We start from the raw sequence: 17,322 nt of genomic DNA on the forward strand, positions 1-17,322 counted from the left end.
TTTTATAAGGTTTTAGAAATTAGGGTTTGAAAGATAGAAATTGATTATTGTGAGTGGTTTATTAGATTTTGGAGTTGAATAATGCAACCGCCGAAGCCGAATTTAAGGGTAAATCTTGTGGAAGTTAGAAGTCAGTTGATCAAGAAAGTTGGGGTGGAGAGATTGAACCAGTATTTGGGTTACTTGAATTGGTTTTTGAGTTTGAAGTTGAGTAAAAGCGAGTTTGATAAGCTTTGTGTGGGGGCGATCGGGAAAGATAATATTCGGCTGCATAATCAGTTGATTCGTGCGGTTTTGAAAAATGCGTGTACGATTACACGTGACAATAAGAAGGCTTTAGACGGTGTTGGTCATCATCAGAACGGGTCGGTTCCAGTTGTAACGCCTGTTACCAGCCCGTTGATGAGCCCGTTGACTTTGGTCAATGGCGATATTCTTCCTCCGTCCCCGCGGAAAGCGAGAACTGCGGCTCGTGATAGAAGAGTCGTGGACCGTAAAAGTGCTCTCGGGTCAAACGGGTCGATAAATTTCTCTCCTTTTTCATCGTCTATACAAGAGCCCGTTAAACAAGCCCGTGTAGAAAGGACCGAATCATTAGCTAAACGGGATGGGAAAATCATATCGGGTAGAACTTCACTACACGCGCCACTCGGGATCCCGCGATTTCCCACCAGTATAAGTGGGACCCACGTGGGAAATAACAGTAAATGTGTCGGTGTTCTGCATAATGACGGTTTGGTAGACGCGGCAACAGTAAAGGAACGTATGGAGCAGATTATTATACCGCACGGGCTTCAGTGCGTGTCAATGGATTGTGCAAACGTGTTAAACAACGGATTAGATGTTTACTTAAAGAGTTTGATTAAGTCTTGTGCTGCACTAAATGTATCAAGATCCGTTCACAAGTCAACACAAAGTGATCATTTTCGGTCTCAATATGGTCAAATGCAAGAACAAGAACAAGAACTGAAACCGAAGCGGTTAATAAATTTGCTAGTTTTTAGGGTTGCTATGGAACTTAATTGTAAACAGCTTGGAGATGATTGGCCCGCACTTCTAGAGAACATATGTTGTACACATGATTTTGATGAATAAATTGCTTCGGGTCAATGTTTTTCATATCTCAATCGGGCTTGTGGGACTCGTTTATGGTATGATCAAGATTCCTGCGCCATGTCAGCAACCAACGAAAAACGGAATCAAGAAGTGAAAAACGGATGCTAATGTACGGTTGCCTTGTTGTATAATTAGCATGTCTCGCTGCGTACTTTCTGCTGCTTCTGTAATTTAGTTGATGAGATTATATAGAAAAGTTTTGCAGGAATAATATGTGTACCTCCTTATTTGATTAAAGAGTTAAGAATTGCATAATATGCATTTTTAAGGTTAGGCATTTATTTAAGTATCAATATTAATGACATATTTATAGTTTTATTCCTAATGAAGCATGGTCAATATTCCTGTTGTATTTTGCAATAATATTTTCTTAAAGTAGAATTCTTTGAAGAGTTAAATGCGTCATCCAGGTAGTAAAGATGCGTTATTATATGCTTTGGTAACATTCGAGGACATGAAGATTCATAAGTCAGGGTCTCACGGAGGCTTGATTTGCTCTTCGTTTTTAAGGTAATTTCTACAACTAATTTACCTATCATTTTTTTTGTTTTTAAATTTATAATCTGTATATGTTTATATTGGTGTTTTCTTGCAGAAAACTAATTAAAGCTGATGCCTTTTAGTCTTGATGAGATGAACCATTTGTTACATGGTAGTCAGGTACTTATTTTTGTTCAAATAGTCATAATAAACCATATATCACCATCTCTATTTATAGAGTTATTTGATTATGGATATAATAATGTTACCTATTTTTAAATACAGTCATTGCCTATATTGATAAGTATCAAAGAATTAAATTCAAGAAATTATGTCATTTTTTTATTTATCATCTAAACATTACATTTGACTTTTTAGTCTAAGTGATTCATATGAATGTATAAGAAATCATGAAATGAACAACTTAGATGTGATCACATCCTGTTAATTTCTTGAACAATGAAATAAATGTATATGGATAAAATGTAATTATACAATTGCATTAGTGTTTAATAATATTATATTACATACTAGCTCGAGACCTGTGTACTAACGGGTAATTGATGAAAAAAAAACAATATTTAATAATAAAGTAAATACAAAAAACAATAAACTTATCGTACATTGTTAAGAGACGGCTACAATAGTGTTTAATACAATTTAAGTATTTATTTAGGGGTTAGGCTAAATATACCCCCCTATTCTACTTGTCATACCCCCTTCCCTAAACTTTCAATTCTTAACAATTTTATTTGACACGTTACTTCTCTATAACATTTTTTTTCATTTTATAACATAATATTTGTGCATTTTATTACGTAAATACACTATTTTTTTTATTTATTAACAAACATTAAGAAATTTGTTTAAAAAAATGCAAACTAGCTCCAAAAACTATTAAAAAAACACTCTAAACAATTATAGAAAAAATGTATTACTATATTATCAAAAAAATGTTTATTTTAATTAAGAAAAAAAAATGTTTTTCCTATTTAAAAAAAACAAAGAATCGCTATAAAAATAGCAAAAAAAAAAATCTTAAAAAATGTGTTTTTAAGACTAATAATAAAATATAACAAAATAACAAAAAAGAAACCAAAAAGGTTTTTATTGTATAAATATGAAACTTGAGGAGGTGGTATGTTTAGCAGCACCCTTTATTTAGCTGTTTTCGTCATTCGAATTAGTATTTAAAAGTTATAAATTAACAAATAAATGGTAATGAATGATTTTAGGGATTTAGTTGGCTTTATCTTGGGATGGTTAATGTGGGAGTGACAAGTGACAAAACATTGTACGTTTTTATTAGAGAGTATAGTTTTATCCAACACTTTGATGCCGTTAGCATAAAGTATCTTTTTTCGAATCAACTATCTAACTTAACGAAGACTTGGCTATTATTTAAAAGGATCACATTATTTGCAAATTTTTGATTTTATATGCTTTCTAGAAAAGGAAAAAAAAACACTTGCATGTGATGATTTGAAAGATCACCCAACTTCTTAGTGTAAATATAAATGAGGCTGAATTAAACAGGTGTTAAAACATCAAGGAGATGAAGGTGGTGGTAAGAGATTCGACGATGGTGAGGCCAGCGAAGGAGACGCCAACCGTAAAGCTATGGAACTCTTGCCTTGATCTCATTGCCCCAACGGTGCTACCAACTTCTTTGATATAAAAGTGATGAAGGACGCTTTGAGCAGGGCGTTGGTTACGTTTTACCCAATGGCGGGCCGGTTTATAGAAGGTGAAGACGGTCGGATTGAGATCGATTGTCAAGGACAAGGTGCGTTGTTTTTGGAAGCCGAGTCTGATGGTGTTATTGATGATTTTGGTGGCTTTGCTCCCCAACCGGAGTTTTTGAAACTCATTCCGGTGGTTGATTGCTCATTGGGAATCGACTCGTATCCTCTGTTGGCCTTACAGGTTTATAATATTTTACTAATTTCAAAATTATTATTTCTAGTTAAAACAACTGTCTTTGAACAGGTAATATACTTCAAATGCGGTGGGGTTTCGTTAGGAATTGGTATGTACCATCGTGTCGTGGATGGGATGTCTGCGATGCACTTCATGAACACATGGTCCGATATGGCTCGTGGCCTTGACGTCACTCTCCCACCCTTCATAGACCGAACTCTCCTCTGTGCACGGGGCCCACCACGACCCGTTTTTGACCACGTCGAATACTCCCCGGATCCAAATGTCCCAACGGATGAATCCGAAACAGTCTACTCAATTTTCAAGTTAACCCGAGACCAACTCAACGTGCTCAAAGCAAAAGCAAAGGAAGCTTATGGTAGCACAATTAGTTATAGCTCTTTTGAAGTTTTAACGGGCCATGTTTGGAAGTGCGTGTGTAAAGCCCGCGGGCTGCGAGATGATCAAACCACCAAGCTCAAAATCGCGGTAGATGGACGAGCCCGCTTACAACCACCGCTTCCACCGGGCTATTTTGGTAACGTTATCTTCACAGCCGCTGCTATAATGACATCTGGCGAAATTCAATCCAAACCTTTTTGGTACGCTTCAAGTAAAATCCATAATGCTTTAGCGATGATGAACAACGATCATCTAAAATCAGCGCTCGATTATCTGGAACAACACCTTGATCAGAAGCCCGAGGATTATAAGTACACGAATCTTCAAGTAATAAGTTGGGCTAGGCTTCCGGTACACGATGCTGATTTTGGATGGGGCCGGCCCATCTTCATGGGGCCTGCAAGGCTCCCATCAAGAGGAAGGTGTTATCTGTTACCAAGTCCGATAAACGATGGGAGCTTATCGATCGTCATTGGGCTGGAAGCTGAACAAATGAAACGTTTCAATAATTTGCTTTACGCAATTTGAATTTAGCGCTTGATACGTTTATTATGCAACACTAATTATATTTTATCAATAAAATTCTTGCTCATATAGAGCTTGAATGATTTGTAAAGTTTCAATAATAAGTTAATTTGTATGCATGTATATATGTATGGGGTATGTTTAGTGATTTACTAAAAGGCTAAAATCATTCATTAACATTTATTTGTTAATTGATAACTTTTAAATACAAATTCGAATGACGAAAACAACTAAATAAAGGGTGTTGCTAAACGTACACCCTTTCATCCCATTGTTACTAACCATACCTCATCCCTCAACTTTCATATTTATACAATTCAAACCTTTTTGGTTGCTTTTTTGTTATTGTGTTATATTTTACTGTTACTGTTTTAAAAACACATTTTTTAAGAATTGTTTTTACTATTTTTATATTTGTTTAAAACGATTATTTGTTTTTTATTAAATAGGAAAAACATTTTTTTTCTTAGTTACAATTAAACATATTTTGATAATTCAATAATACATTTTTTCTACAATTGTTTTAATTGTTTAGAGAGTGTTTTTCTAATAGTTTTTGGAGCTAGTTTGCATTTTGTTAAAACAAAAATCTTAATGTTTGTTAATAAATAAATAAAATAAATAGTGTATTTACGTAATAAAATGCACAAATTTTATGTTATAAAATGAAAAAAATGTTATAGGGGAGTAACGTGTCAAATAAAATTGTTATCAAGTACGGAAAGTTTTTCAAGCCATTTGATAATTATAATTTCATTGTGATAATAATAATAATAATAATAATAACAATAATAGTAATAATAATAATAATAATTGGTCCCATTTACTTAATGTGAACATCTTGCATCCCATATCAGAACATTGAAGTGAACGTGAATTGACAATATGCCGTACGCTACACACAACTTTCTTTCTTAGGCTAAGGGGTGTGGGGGCTCTAATGGGGGCTCCAGTGGAGGCTCCAGCCAATAATATTATGACGTGTGGCAGAGAGAGAAACTGGATAAGGGGGGTGTTGGAGCCCCCGTTGGAGCCCCTGGCCCTGGTGTGGAGGGGCTCCAGCAGGGGCTCCAGCGAATTTTTTTTTTATTTTTTTATAAATATATTCAAACAACGTATTATTAAAAAAACCTATAAATTATTAAAAAAACACACATTTTTTAATGGGCTTGATTTTGCAAGAGATCGACCACGGTTGCGGTCAAAACTCCCCCTACATGAAGAAGCAAATCATCCTCTTCGGAGGAGTCGGAATCAGACGAGTACGACGACATTTTTTTTAAAAAAAAAGTTGGGAAGATGGGTTGATTTTGGGTTTTATTTTGAAGTTGTGGTGATTGATATGGGTGAAATAGGGTATTTTATAGATGAAATGGGGTATTATTTAGGGAAAAAATATATATATTTTTTAATTTAATCCCTTCCCAACGGCTATTTTTCCCTTCCCAACGTCCCTTTTCTCTCTCTTCTCCCGCGACCAGCCTCACGCCTGCCTGGATTTCTGCGCTCGCGCCCCTGCTCGCGCCCCGGTGGTGTGGGGTTAGCGCCCCGGGGCGCGAGCGGAGGGGCTCTAGCGCCCCGCGTAGCGCCCCACACCCCTCAGCCTTATAATAATTAATGATCTAACATTTTATTCGTTTTGCAGGTAACTTGTTATCTATTTATCTTTCATATATAATAACGATGTTTAAATTTTTATGGTGTTATTTTGTTAGACGCATTAAGAGAATATGTATGTAACAACCCAATTTTACTACATGTGATATGTTATTAGTAGCGAAAATTCCTAAAATAGTCCAAAATAGGATAAAAAATCTAAAATAGTCCAAAACTTTTCAAAATTCCCATTTTAGTCCTTAGAAATTCATCTTCGTCGGCACCTTTGGATTCGTGACGTAAGATTTCGTTTATCAGTCAGATGTTGACACGTGTAAAGGTGACGTGAGTTTTTCATTGAAATATGTCTTCCTCGATAATTTTCAATCCAAAATCATCCTCACAGAAACCATGGTTTTCCAATAAAATTCATCTGGCCCGTGAGATTTCAAAAGTCATCGAATTCCGTGTTTTTTTAAATCCATCTACTCTGACTCATTTTAGATTAGTTTCATCTTTTTTTGCATTGAAAGAAGAGTTGTCAGATCCGATGAATTTTGTTACAAATCTAAGGGATTCGATGCTTTTTAGATTAAATTCATCTTTTTTTGCATTGAAAGAAGAGTTGTCAGATACGATGAATTTTATTACAAATCTATGGGATTCGATGGTTTTTAGATTTATTCATCTTTTTCGGAAGTACCGGTTTGTTATAACATTTTTCAAACTCCAGCACTCACTGACCACCACACCACCACCATAATTTTTCCATACATTTTACCTCTAAAGATTTAATCTTTACATCAAACTCATAATCTTTCCATGCATTTTATGTCAAAATATTGAATCTTTCTTCATACCCATATCAACCACCACCACCACCATTTTCCGGCCAAACCTATTAAAGTATCATAATCTTTACATACATTTTTCTTCAAACCCATATCAACCACCCACCACCACTATTCACCACCTTCTTGGCACGATACTCAACCAAAGATTAAATATTTCTTCATACCCATATCAACCACCACCACCCACCACCATCCACCACATTCTTAACACTTGTCATTTAACCCTCACAATCACTTTCTTGATTAGCAAAGTTTCAATCTTTCTTCATACCCAATTTATCGTATTTTTAAAACTTTTATGAAAATCATTTGAGAAGATTAAATTAATTGGGAAGTTATCATTTTTTTAAAACTTTTTTGAAAATCTTCTGAGAAGACTAAATTCACTGGAAAATTATCGTTTTTTTCAAACTTTTTTAAATTAATCGGAGGAGATTTGAAATGCATCCGAGGAGATGAATTTCAATAAAAACCCAAATATCATCTTTTTTTGAAAACTCACGGGCTAGAGAGATTTCATTAGAAAACCATGGTTTTTGAGAGGATGATTTTGGATTGAAAATTAATGGGGAAGACATATTTCAATTGAAAACTCACGTCACCTTTACACGTGTCATTAGCTGACTGGTTTAACGAAATCTCACGTCACGAATCCAAATGTGTCGACGGAGATGAATTTCTGAGAACTAAAATGGGAATTTTGCAAAGTTTTTGACTATTTTGGATTTCTTTATCTTATTTTGGACTATTTTAGGAATTTTCTCCATTAGTATATTCTAATCCATCTTTTAATCATTTTATATTTTATATTTTTTTAAACTAAATTATTTACAAATTAAAAAATAAAATATAATATAATATAAAATAATTAGATTAAAGTGTCATTTTCGTCCTTGTGGTTTGGCAAATAATGCGAATTTATTCCAAAAATTTTATTTTTTGCATATGGACCCTCCACGTTTCCAAGTTATTGCCAATTACATCCAAATCACTAACTCCGTTAAATTAAATCGTTAATTCAGGGGTAGACATGTCCTTTCACCCTTTTTTCTTATAATACTTATTTTAGTGAACTGCGGTCTGCGGTTTTCGTCCTTGTGGTTTGTTCAAATCTGCGGTTTTAGTCCAATAGTTTCAAGTTTTCAATTTTAGTACTTATAGCTTAATTTCACTTGTAATCAAACCCGAATTTATTAACCTCGTTAATTTTGATCGTTAATCCATTTGTGTGCCCCTCACATGACGACCAGTTTTGTCGTTTCTCTCCCTATATAAACTTTAGTCCTAATTCGCAAGTCCCCTTACGTGAGGGGCTGGGGTGTATTTGGGGAAAAAGGAAAAAAAACAAGGAACAAAAATGTCCCTTACGTGAAGGGCACACTGATGGTTTTAACAACCAGACTAAACGATATTAGGGAATTCGGGTTTAATTGCAAGTGAAATGAAATTATATGAAAGAAAATTGCAAATTTGAAACCACTGGACTAAAACTGCAAATTTGGACAAACTATAGGGATGAAAACCGCAGTTCACTAAATTAAGTATTATAATAAAGAAAGGGTGAAAATACATGTCTACCCCTGACTTAACGATTAAATTTAACGGGGTTAGTAATTTCGATGTAATTGGCAATAACTGAGAAACGTGGAGAGTCCATATGCAAAAAATAAACTTTTTGGACTAAATTCGTATTATTTGCCAAACCACAAGAACGAAAATGGCACTTTACCCAAATAATTATATAAAACTAAAATAACGTTATCTTTTGAACATAATAATTCAACAAAAAATATTACTATAATTGATGAAAAACCATAAAACAAATTAAAATACAAAATTATTAAAAATATAAAAAATAATCCTTCATATAGGGTTTGTCGATGTCGGAGTCATGATGTTGAACAGGAGCCGCAACCATAACCGGAGCCACAAGCATGGGATGAAATTTATAACATCCTACACGGTGATGTGACTAAAACCACTATTCATAAGCGGCTAATAATGCTGACCAAAGATGGTTCGTCGGTTGTACGTTGTTGTTGTCAAATACGTGTATCCAAGCCATTGCCAAAGAGACCACATCATTGTCGGTCCATTGAACCGCTCATGCTCTTAGAGGCATTTGTTGGACTTTTATGTAATTTAAAAGATATTAAGTGAATTTTGGGAGAGAGTGAATAGGATGAAAGAATTAAATTTTGTGTAAAAAATGGTTGAATAATGGTTAAATTTATTGGGTAAATTTTTTTTAATTTGACCGTTCAGCATTCATGTTACTTTTGAGTGGGTAAAATGGTGTGTTTTGATGTCTTATATCGTGTATTTTAGTTATCATATATAGCAAGCACGATTACTTTGAGATATGTTATGCTTGTAGGTATTTTGAGCTTAGATTATTCAAAGCGCAAACGATGAACACTCAAGACTTTGAAGAAGGGAAGCAACAGGAAGACCGGTAACGGATAATTAATTCTGCCAAAAGTGTTCATCGAGGATTGCAACGAATAAAGATTAAGGAGCACAACCAAAAAAACGTCAAGTAACACATGGAGATGTGGTCGCGGTCCGAGATAAAAGTGAAATCTGAAAAAAGAAATATATTGAAGAGACACGCTGAGGACCGCAAGAGACCTTGCTTGAGGTCCATAACTGACCCTAGATTCGTAATAATAAGGTTTTTGAGTTTTTAAGCCGTTAGGATGAATGAAGAAGAGGGTTACGAACTTTCTTTGTTTACCAACTATTTTTGGGCGATTTCTAGAGTTATTCATCATTTCTAAGGCATTTCGATCAACTTTCATCCATGGTTAATCAATCCAACTTCAGATTTATCGAATTCATCATGTTTCTAGGCTAAACAGTACTCTTGTAATCACCTCCGGGTGTAGGATTCATGTAAGAAATTTTTTATTTCCGTTTTGTTCATTGGTTGGGATTAAGTTTTTATGCAATCATGTAGTTCCATTAAACTATTTGTTCTTTGTGTTTATATCATACTGATTGTGATTAGTACTTCATAACCAAATATTGACTTGGCAAATTATAAAAAGATTGGTGATTTTGCAATAGAACCTATTAAGTATTGTTTATTAATTATCACATAAAATTTGATCATGTAAAATATCTCCGTTAAGGATGTCCCAACAAACAAGACAAGGTTTTTAGTTAACTGTTGAATCTGAAGTTTGGGAGGTTACCTATCCAATAATTGTTTAAAATCAAAGTTGTTTGCTTAGTTAAATATTTTTACAATTACTTCACTTTAAAACCCATTTGACATCGTTTATCCACCTTAGTTCAAATTAAACATTAGACATAAAGTTATTACTCTTCAATAGGTTCATTGTGGTTACAACACCTTACTTACCCTTACTAGTAAGGTTCTAAAAACCCAGTTGTTTAGATATTTTGTTTTACCTTTCGAAATCGATCAAAATTGAGCCGTTGTCGGAGAATCAACACGCACAGTTCTTGTTTCTAGTATTTGTGTTTATTTTTAATTTGTTAGTTTAACGCGAGGTTTTCTTTGTTCCGTGTATGCATGTAATATTTACAGGAACGCATGTAAACCAGATATTCAAAGAAAGACGAGCCGTTAATTTTTGATCTTGAGGTTGAAAAGACAGGTAAGAGAAACAGAGCAATGCAAAGAGCAATTAAGAAGACATAACGCAGAATCATCACATCCGATAGTTGAAAACATGAGTCCACACAGTTGCCGTGGGGTTCAACAAAACCAAGATCCACCTGACAACCAACAAGATATACTTTTCATATTAACCGTTCGGGTCCTTAAAGTTGGTATTGCACCAAGTTTTACAGTAAACGTGCAGATGATTTGTGCTCAGCACGAGTCCCTTACAATAGATTTCGGTCTCCGAAGAGACTACGTATGTTTTTCAGTTTTTCAGAGTACAACAGCCAAAACAATTACTGTCGAGAAGACACAAGACCCCAGATTGAAACTCGAAACTCAAAGGAGTAGAAAAAATAAAGTACTTGTAGAAAATCTCCAAATTACTTGTATTTTTATATGAAGTTCTTGTTGTAAGTGTTCTTTCAAGTGTATTTCCTACCAATGATCATCTCGCTTATATAGTGAAAGATGAGAACTTTGAGTTGCATTAAAGAACTAAACACCAAAATGAATAACATTAAATGTCAATGTTTTTATTAGTTTATTTTAATTCTACACTCAAACTTACATCATTTCATTTATTGCATTCAGTGGAGAAACCTAACAATAATCTGGAAACCATTGCTAACGACTCGTGTGTGCTTGTGTGCCACTCTACGAGTCGTGAGCAGCCAGACACGTGTGCGACCATTACCCGATTTTTATTTCTTGTTGAATCAATGGGCATGATCTCTTTTGTTCAAAATTAATTTTCTATTTTTTTTTCAAAATAATTTTATCTTAATTTTATTTTCTTTTAGTTTCATTTCATTTTATTTTAATTTTATTTTATTTTTAATTTTTTAATTTAATTTTATTTAAAATTTTAATTTTTAAGTTTTGATTTTTTATTCTTATTTTGTTTTAGTTTTTTTTAGATTGTAGGGAAGGTGAATTTGAAGAAAGTAATGAGCCGATTTCAAATGCGACCGGAATATTGAAAAGGTGTTAGGTCCTCCACGCGGCTGTACGAGAGGTATCAGGCCTAAACCTTCTGTAGCCGTATCGTTGAGTGTCGCGGATCAATGTGAGCAGGAGCAGACACCACAACCATTCTTCTTTATTTTTATGTTGAATCAAAGTAGTTTCAGTAATTTTGACCCATATTGATAATTATTTATTGTTTTTAATCATAAGCTCAACTAGATCTCATTACTCCCAACTTTAAAACACTTACAGTGTATTTTACCGGCCCAATGGTGCTACCAACTTCTTTGATACAAAAGTGATGAAGGATGCTTTGAGCAGGGCATTTGTTGTGTTTTACCCGCTTGCAGGACGACTTAAAAAAGGCGAAGATGGTAGGAGTGAGATCGATTGCCACGGACAAGGCGCGTTGTTTTTGAAAGCCGAGTCTGATGGTGTTATCGATGATTTTGGTGACTTTGCTCCCCAACCGGAGTTTTTGAAACTCTTTCCCATATTAGAAATTGAATCGGATCCTTTGCTCATCTTGCAGGTAATTAAATAGGAGTGTAAATCGTACCGGTTGTCGGGTTGAATTCTTTAACCCCAACCCGACCCATATACTTGTTCATTGGGTCGTGAGTAGCCTTGTTATAAGTTCAAGCTTGGCTCCTAAATAGTTTTTCAACTTCGGGCTCGGCTAGTTTATAATTTATTAATTAGATACATGCTCACTTTAAATTTTTTTTTTATTTTTAAGAAGCTTAAACAAACCTAAGATCAGCTCCAGCTCGATTATGTTGTGTGAAATTAATACATAGAAGTCCAAAAGAGGTAAAATTTAAAAATACACAAGACTCATTAATGCTCGACAAGATTAAACGAGTTTCCATACAAGACTAGCTAGAGATCGGACTCGATAACTAAACTAGCTTTATTTGAGGGCTCGAGATCGAAAAGGCTCGACTCGTTTCGAGCGTTTTTATCGATCCAATCTCGAGTAGCTTTCCAACAACCTAACTCGTTTGCACCACTATTGCGGGGTTGGGGGATTGAATTTTTTAACCCTAACCCGACCCATATATACCGTATTTATGTCGTGTCAAACCCACATAAAATCATCCAATATTCAGTCGTATTTTGGGTCAATCTATTTTATGTGCATTTACGAATATGAGTAACACCTAATAACTTAGTAACAATTTAAACAATTAATTACTCCATGAAACCTTTATGTAGAAAATTCCTTGGTCTCTACTCTCCATTATGGAACCTGTCACACCCCGACGGTGGCAGAACATGACGGGATGCGACGGATTGCCCATAAGTGCACGACACTATTTAAAGCGACAATATTTAACAAACTCATATAATTTCACACCATCAAAATGTCACATAACATACTTGTTCATAAGATAATCATAACAAAATATAGCAAATCAAATATTGTTCGTTTTACTAATATCCTAGAGGTCTTGCCAACGTTTTCTTGACGATCTCGAATCACCCTAAATGCAAACCTGTAATATTGCATAAAATAAAGTTTATCAACACAAAGGTTGGTGAGCAATTCATAGTTTTGAACAATATGTATATAATATGAAATTTCCATAACTTGTATACGAACAATAAATAATAGCAATAATTTGGATAATATGAGATCACTAATAAGAATACATTAGTGACACCGTCTATAAGAGAATACCAAAATAGATTCGGACTTCATGAGGTCGTTAATAAGAATACATTAACGGCACCGTGCTATAAGAGAATACCAGATAGCTCACGGATTTATGAATCAACCAACCATAAGCGGTAAACACATAAGCATATAAGCATGTAAGCATGGAACACCCAATCGAGCATTTATTTAAGTAAAGTATACAATAAAGTTTGTGGTTTAAGACTCGTGTATAAATCATTTAGTTTGAATAAGTATGCAATATCACCCCCAAAACGAAAGATGGAAAACGGGGTATGAAATTACTCACGTTCAAGTAATAAACTTGAAAGATGGATGATTTGGAGTTTAACCGGAATGATGGGTTTAACGAGCAAAGCCTAAATAAAAGTAAAAGCCTTGAATTAGAAATGTTGTTTTAGGAAAACTTTAAAATAAAGATACGAAATGTAAACAATTATAGTTTAAGGTTTAAAATGTAACTATTTAAGAATTTATAATAATAACCCTTTAAAATGTAAGCTGGCTCGAAACTAGGTTAAAGTATCTAACCTTAATATTTACTCAACCTATGTTAAGTAATAAGGTGGGTAAAATGCAAGAATGCAAGTCCCTTTAGAATAAAGATACTAAAACGGGTTTTAATGAGTGTTCGGGTCTTGATAATTGGTCAAACCCAAAGTAAACTTTCCAAAATAATGAATGTTATGAGATAACTCAATAAAACTTAATAAGACTTAACCAAGTATGTAGTTCTATTGTTTTATAACTAACATCGTCCGTTAAGCGAGTGTTCGGTTTTGTTGGTCCAAACTTTGTTATGAGATCAAGTTGGATCCAACATTTCCAAGTACTTAAGAAAATAATTAGAAATAGTTTATAAAGTATTTTCAAAGATTTATGCAAGTCTTAATAGCTAAAAACACACTTGTGTGTCTTAAGTGAGTGAAAATCGGTTTAGTTCGGTTTGGTTCGGTTTGGTTCGGTTTCCAACTTGGAATAAGTTCAAGTATGGTTACCACGTGCCCAAACATCAAAGAACTTGCATAATAATGTATAAATGGTGATACATAAAGTTTTACATGTAAAAAGTTAACAATAAAGTCTTTAAACGAAAGTTTGTTTTTTGGTTCGGATCTAGTTTTGGGTTAAGACCGAGGTTAGATTCTACAAACCCATAACCATAGAACTCATAAAATATATTTAGAAACTTAACTCTAACAAAAAGCATTTTTAAAAAATTATTTAACAAAAACTAGTAAACAAAGTTCGGTTTACGGTTTAGAGCTATTTACGGTAGAATCGAGGCTAGTCTCTTCAAACCCATAACCATGGAACTTATAAAAATGATGAACAAACTTAAAATGAGCAGAAGTTAAACATGGTTAGTATCCATAAACAAGTTATATAATTATTATATGTATGTTGTACCACAAGCTTAAGTAACAAAACAAAAATTAAAGAATGGTTCTTGTTATTAAGAAACCTTGAAGAGATGGTGATATATCTTTGTTTGGGAGAGAAAAGAAGTGAATGAAAAAAATTAAAATGAGTGAAATACACTTGTATTTATAGGCCAAGAGTGTAAAGAAAGGCTTGAGATGGTGACAAGGCTCCACCAATATAATCTCATGCAAAAATGTCCATTGGTTGTTTTTGAATTTAAGTAAAACCATTAATTAAAATAAAATAATTAAAATACTTAAAAGAAATCTGGAAATTATAGTTGGTAAAAATATTTATGGGATTAATTCTTTTTTGGCAACGTTGGTCTTTGAAGTTCGTTTTAGGTCGTTTTGAGCATGGAATAAGAGTTTTGAACACCGTTAAGGGCCTTAAAAGAAAACGACAAGGTTTGGAACATGATTATAACTTAAAATACACTATTTTATTAATATCAAAGGGTCCGGAAAGCAAAATAGGTCGGGTTTACAATACAATTACGAATACAAATCGAACCAAAAATGACAAATATCACAGGATCAATGGCTTACATTGGACTTTTAATTATTTGTATCTTTATCTCTGATTGTCAAATGTCAATTAACAAACTTGAGTTTATATATTTAGTTTAAGACTATAATACGCGAATGAGAATAATCGAAGAAGTGGGCATTTTAAACTAATAAAATTAGATCGTTGGAAGCGAAAAGTAGAAAAAAAGTTTCAAAAGAAAAAAAAAATAACCTCAGTTTAAAAGGTTAATATGGTTATACGAAAAAATAAAAAAATCAAAATATTAATTTTAAAATTTGACACTTTTCATGTCTAAAATCAAAATCTTAGCTTTTTTTAAAACATGTGAGTTGACATATTTAAGAAAATTTACGTGACGGCCAACCAAAATAAGGTATTAATTTAACAGGTTTGAAAACTACATCTACTCATTTCTGAAATAATTACTTAGCTAGGTTGATAATACTAGTTTGTTTTTGTTAGTCTTGAGGCTCCTATACATAATGGAGGCCCTCCTATGTATTCAATAGAGCTAGAATATACAATCTTTAAGGGGGTGTTTAGGGGAGCTTTTAAAATTGTGTTTTTACTTATTTTCTTTTAAAAAAGCAAAAACAACTTTTGAAAAGCTCTATTTTAAAGCTTTTTTAGTTGTTTTACCAAACACATTTTGCTTTTCAACAAAGAAATAGAAAATAAGCAAATTTTAGAAGCTCACCCTAAATGTTACATGCATTTACCAAGTATCTCTTTTAGTAACAATTTACTTTGTTCAGGTAACCTACTTCAAATGTGGTGGTGTGTCGCTAGGAGTTGGTCTCCACCATCATGTCGCAGATGGGAAGTCTTCGATTCACTTCATGAAGACATGGTTTGATATTGCTCGTGGCCTTGACATCACTCCCCCACCCTTCATAGACCGGACCATTCTTCGTGCACAAGACCCCCCACAACCCGTTTTTGACCATGTCGAGTACCATCCCGATCCAACAGTCCTAATGAACGAAAGCAAAACAGTCTACTCAAGTTTCAAGTTAACACGAGACCAACTCAATGTGCTCAAAGCAAAAACAAAAGAAGCTTATGGAAGCCCAATCAACTATAGCATTTTTGAAATTCTCTCGGGCCATGTTTGGAAATGCATGTGTAAAGCTCGCGGGTTACGAGACAATCAAACCACCAAGCTCAAAATTGCAGTCGATGGACGAACCCGCTTGCAACCACCACTTCCACCCGGCTATTTCGGTAATGTTATCTTCACAGCCGCTGCTATAGCAACCGCTGGGGAAATTCAGTCGGAACCCTTCTGGTACGCTGCAAGTAAAATTCATAATGCTTTAGCAATAATGAATAACGATCGTCTAAAATCACTACTCGATTATGTGGAACTACACCTTGATCAAAAGCCCGAGGATTATAAGTACACGAATGTTCAAGTAATAAGTTGGACTGGTCTACAGCTTCACGGTGACTTCGGATGGGGTCGACCCATCTACGTGGGCCCTGCACGGCTCCCATCAAGAGGTAGGTGTTGTGTGTTACCAAGCCCAATAAAAGATGGGAGCTTATCAATCATCATTGGGCTCGAAGCTGAACAAATGATGCTTTTCAGCAACTTGTTGTATGCAACAACAACAAATCGTTTTATTAGTAGTTTATAGTTTGTATTTATTTATTATCCGTATTATAATTTGTAGTCTTAAAAACTAATCATCTGAATTGCATATGAAATACTTAATGCCCCTAATCTTTCAATATGGTCTAACAAGTCAATCGGGGTGGGGCGATCGATGGTGATGCAACTAAGCATAGCATTGGAGATGGTCTAACAAATTTATCAACTAAACACATTAGGGTTTTTTAAAGTGCTATGTTTATGTAGGCTTCAACTCATTCGGGTCAAGTCGGGTTTTAGCGATTAAAGTCCGAGAAGGATTAGGGGCCAACTACCCCTAATCTTTTAAGCCTAGTTTGTGTAGCTGTTGATTTAGTTTAGCAAAGGATGTTAACCTTAATTGTCTCATTATAAATATACTTTTGTAATATTTGTCACTCAATAAATAAAGAAAAAACCATGATTCATGGTCCCTTGATGCGCCTCATCTCTTTGATCGAACCAAATTAAATCATGTGTCTTTATAATTTTTTTTCTTGCAACGATTACTTTCTTATGTGTTAGGTCACCGCACTCTCTAATTTAGAGTCTCGTT

The 17,322-nt window shown here is 34.2% G+C and overlaps 2 protein-coding genes and 1 pseudogene across 3 annotated transcripts; all 3 read left to right on the forward strand.

Moving 5' to 3' along the window:
• Positions 1-71: 71 nt before the first annotated feature.
• LOC143608551 (uncharacterized) lies at positions 72-1,604 on the forward strand. Its single transcript, XM_077083566.1, has 2 exons — positions 72-1,111; positions 1,163-1,604. Exon 1 carries the CDS (start codon positions 82-84, stop codon positions 1,093-1,095), a length of 1,014 nt encoding a protein of 337 aa, XP_076939681.1. The 5' UTR covers positions 72-81; the 3' UTR covers positions 1,096-1,111; positions 1,163-1,604.
• Positions 1,605-1,609: 5 nt separating this feature from the next.
• LOC143608548 (shikimate O-hydroxycinnamoyltransferase-like) lies at positions 1,610-4,575 on the forward strand (annotated as a pseudogene). The gene is made up of 3 exons (XR_013149282.1): positions 1,610-1,776; positions 3,133-3,522; positions 3,586-4,575. The product of XR_013149282.1 is annotated as a shikimate O-hydroxycinnamoyltransferase-like (transcript).
• Positions 4,576-10,594: 6,019 nt separating this feature from the next.
• Positions 10,595-16,798, forward strand: LOC143608583 (shikimate O-hydroxycinnamoyltransferase-like). Its single transcript, XM_077083592.1, has 4 exons — positions 10,595-10,783; positions 11,438-11,514; positions 11,749-12,028; positions 15,889-16,798. The coding sequence occupies exons 1-4, from the start codon at positions 10,595-10,597 to the stop codon at positions 16,771-16,773; spliced, it is 1,431 nt and encodes a 476-aa protein (XP_076939707.1). The 3' UTR covers positions 16,774-16,798.
• The last annotated feature ends 524 nt before the right edge of the window (positions 16,799-17,322 follow it).

This window comes from Bidens hawaiensis, unplaced genomic scaffold (assembly GCF_021521415.1).
Source record: "Bidens hawaiensis isolate Kalapana, Puna unplaced genomic scaffold, B.hawaiensis_p1.1 tig00419396_1, whole genome shotgun sequence".
Classification (NCBI taxonomy): Eukaryota; Viridiplantae; Streptophyta; class Magnoliopsida; order Asterales; family Asteraceae; genus Bidens; species Bidens hawaiensis.

Bases quoted from the DNA above. Each gene is read 5' to 3' on its own strand.
- LOC143608583 (XM_077083592.1), top strand. From the start codon at position 10,595: ATGAGTCCACACAGTTGCCGTGGGGTTCAACAAAACCAAGATCCACCT. The intron at 10,784-11,437 runs GTATGTTTTTCA...ATTTTGTTTTAG, and splicing joins TCGGTCTCCGAAGAGACTAC to TTTTTTTTAGATTGTAGGGA. The intron at 12,029-15,888 runs GTAATTAAATAG...TACTTTGTTCAG, and splicing joins ATCCTTTGCTCATCTTGCAG to GTAACCTACTTCAAATGTGG.
- LOC143608551 (XM_077083566.1), top strand. From the start codon at position 82: ATGCAACCGCCGAAGCCGAATTTAAGGGTAAATCTTGTGGAAGTTAGA.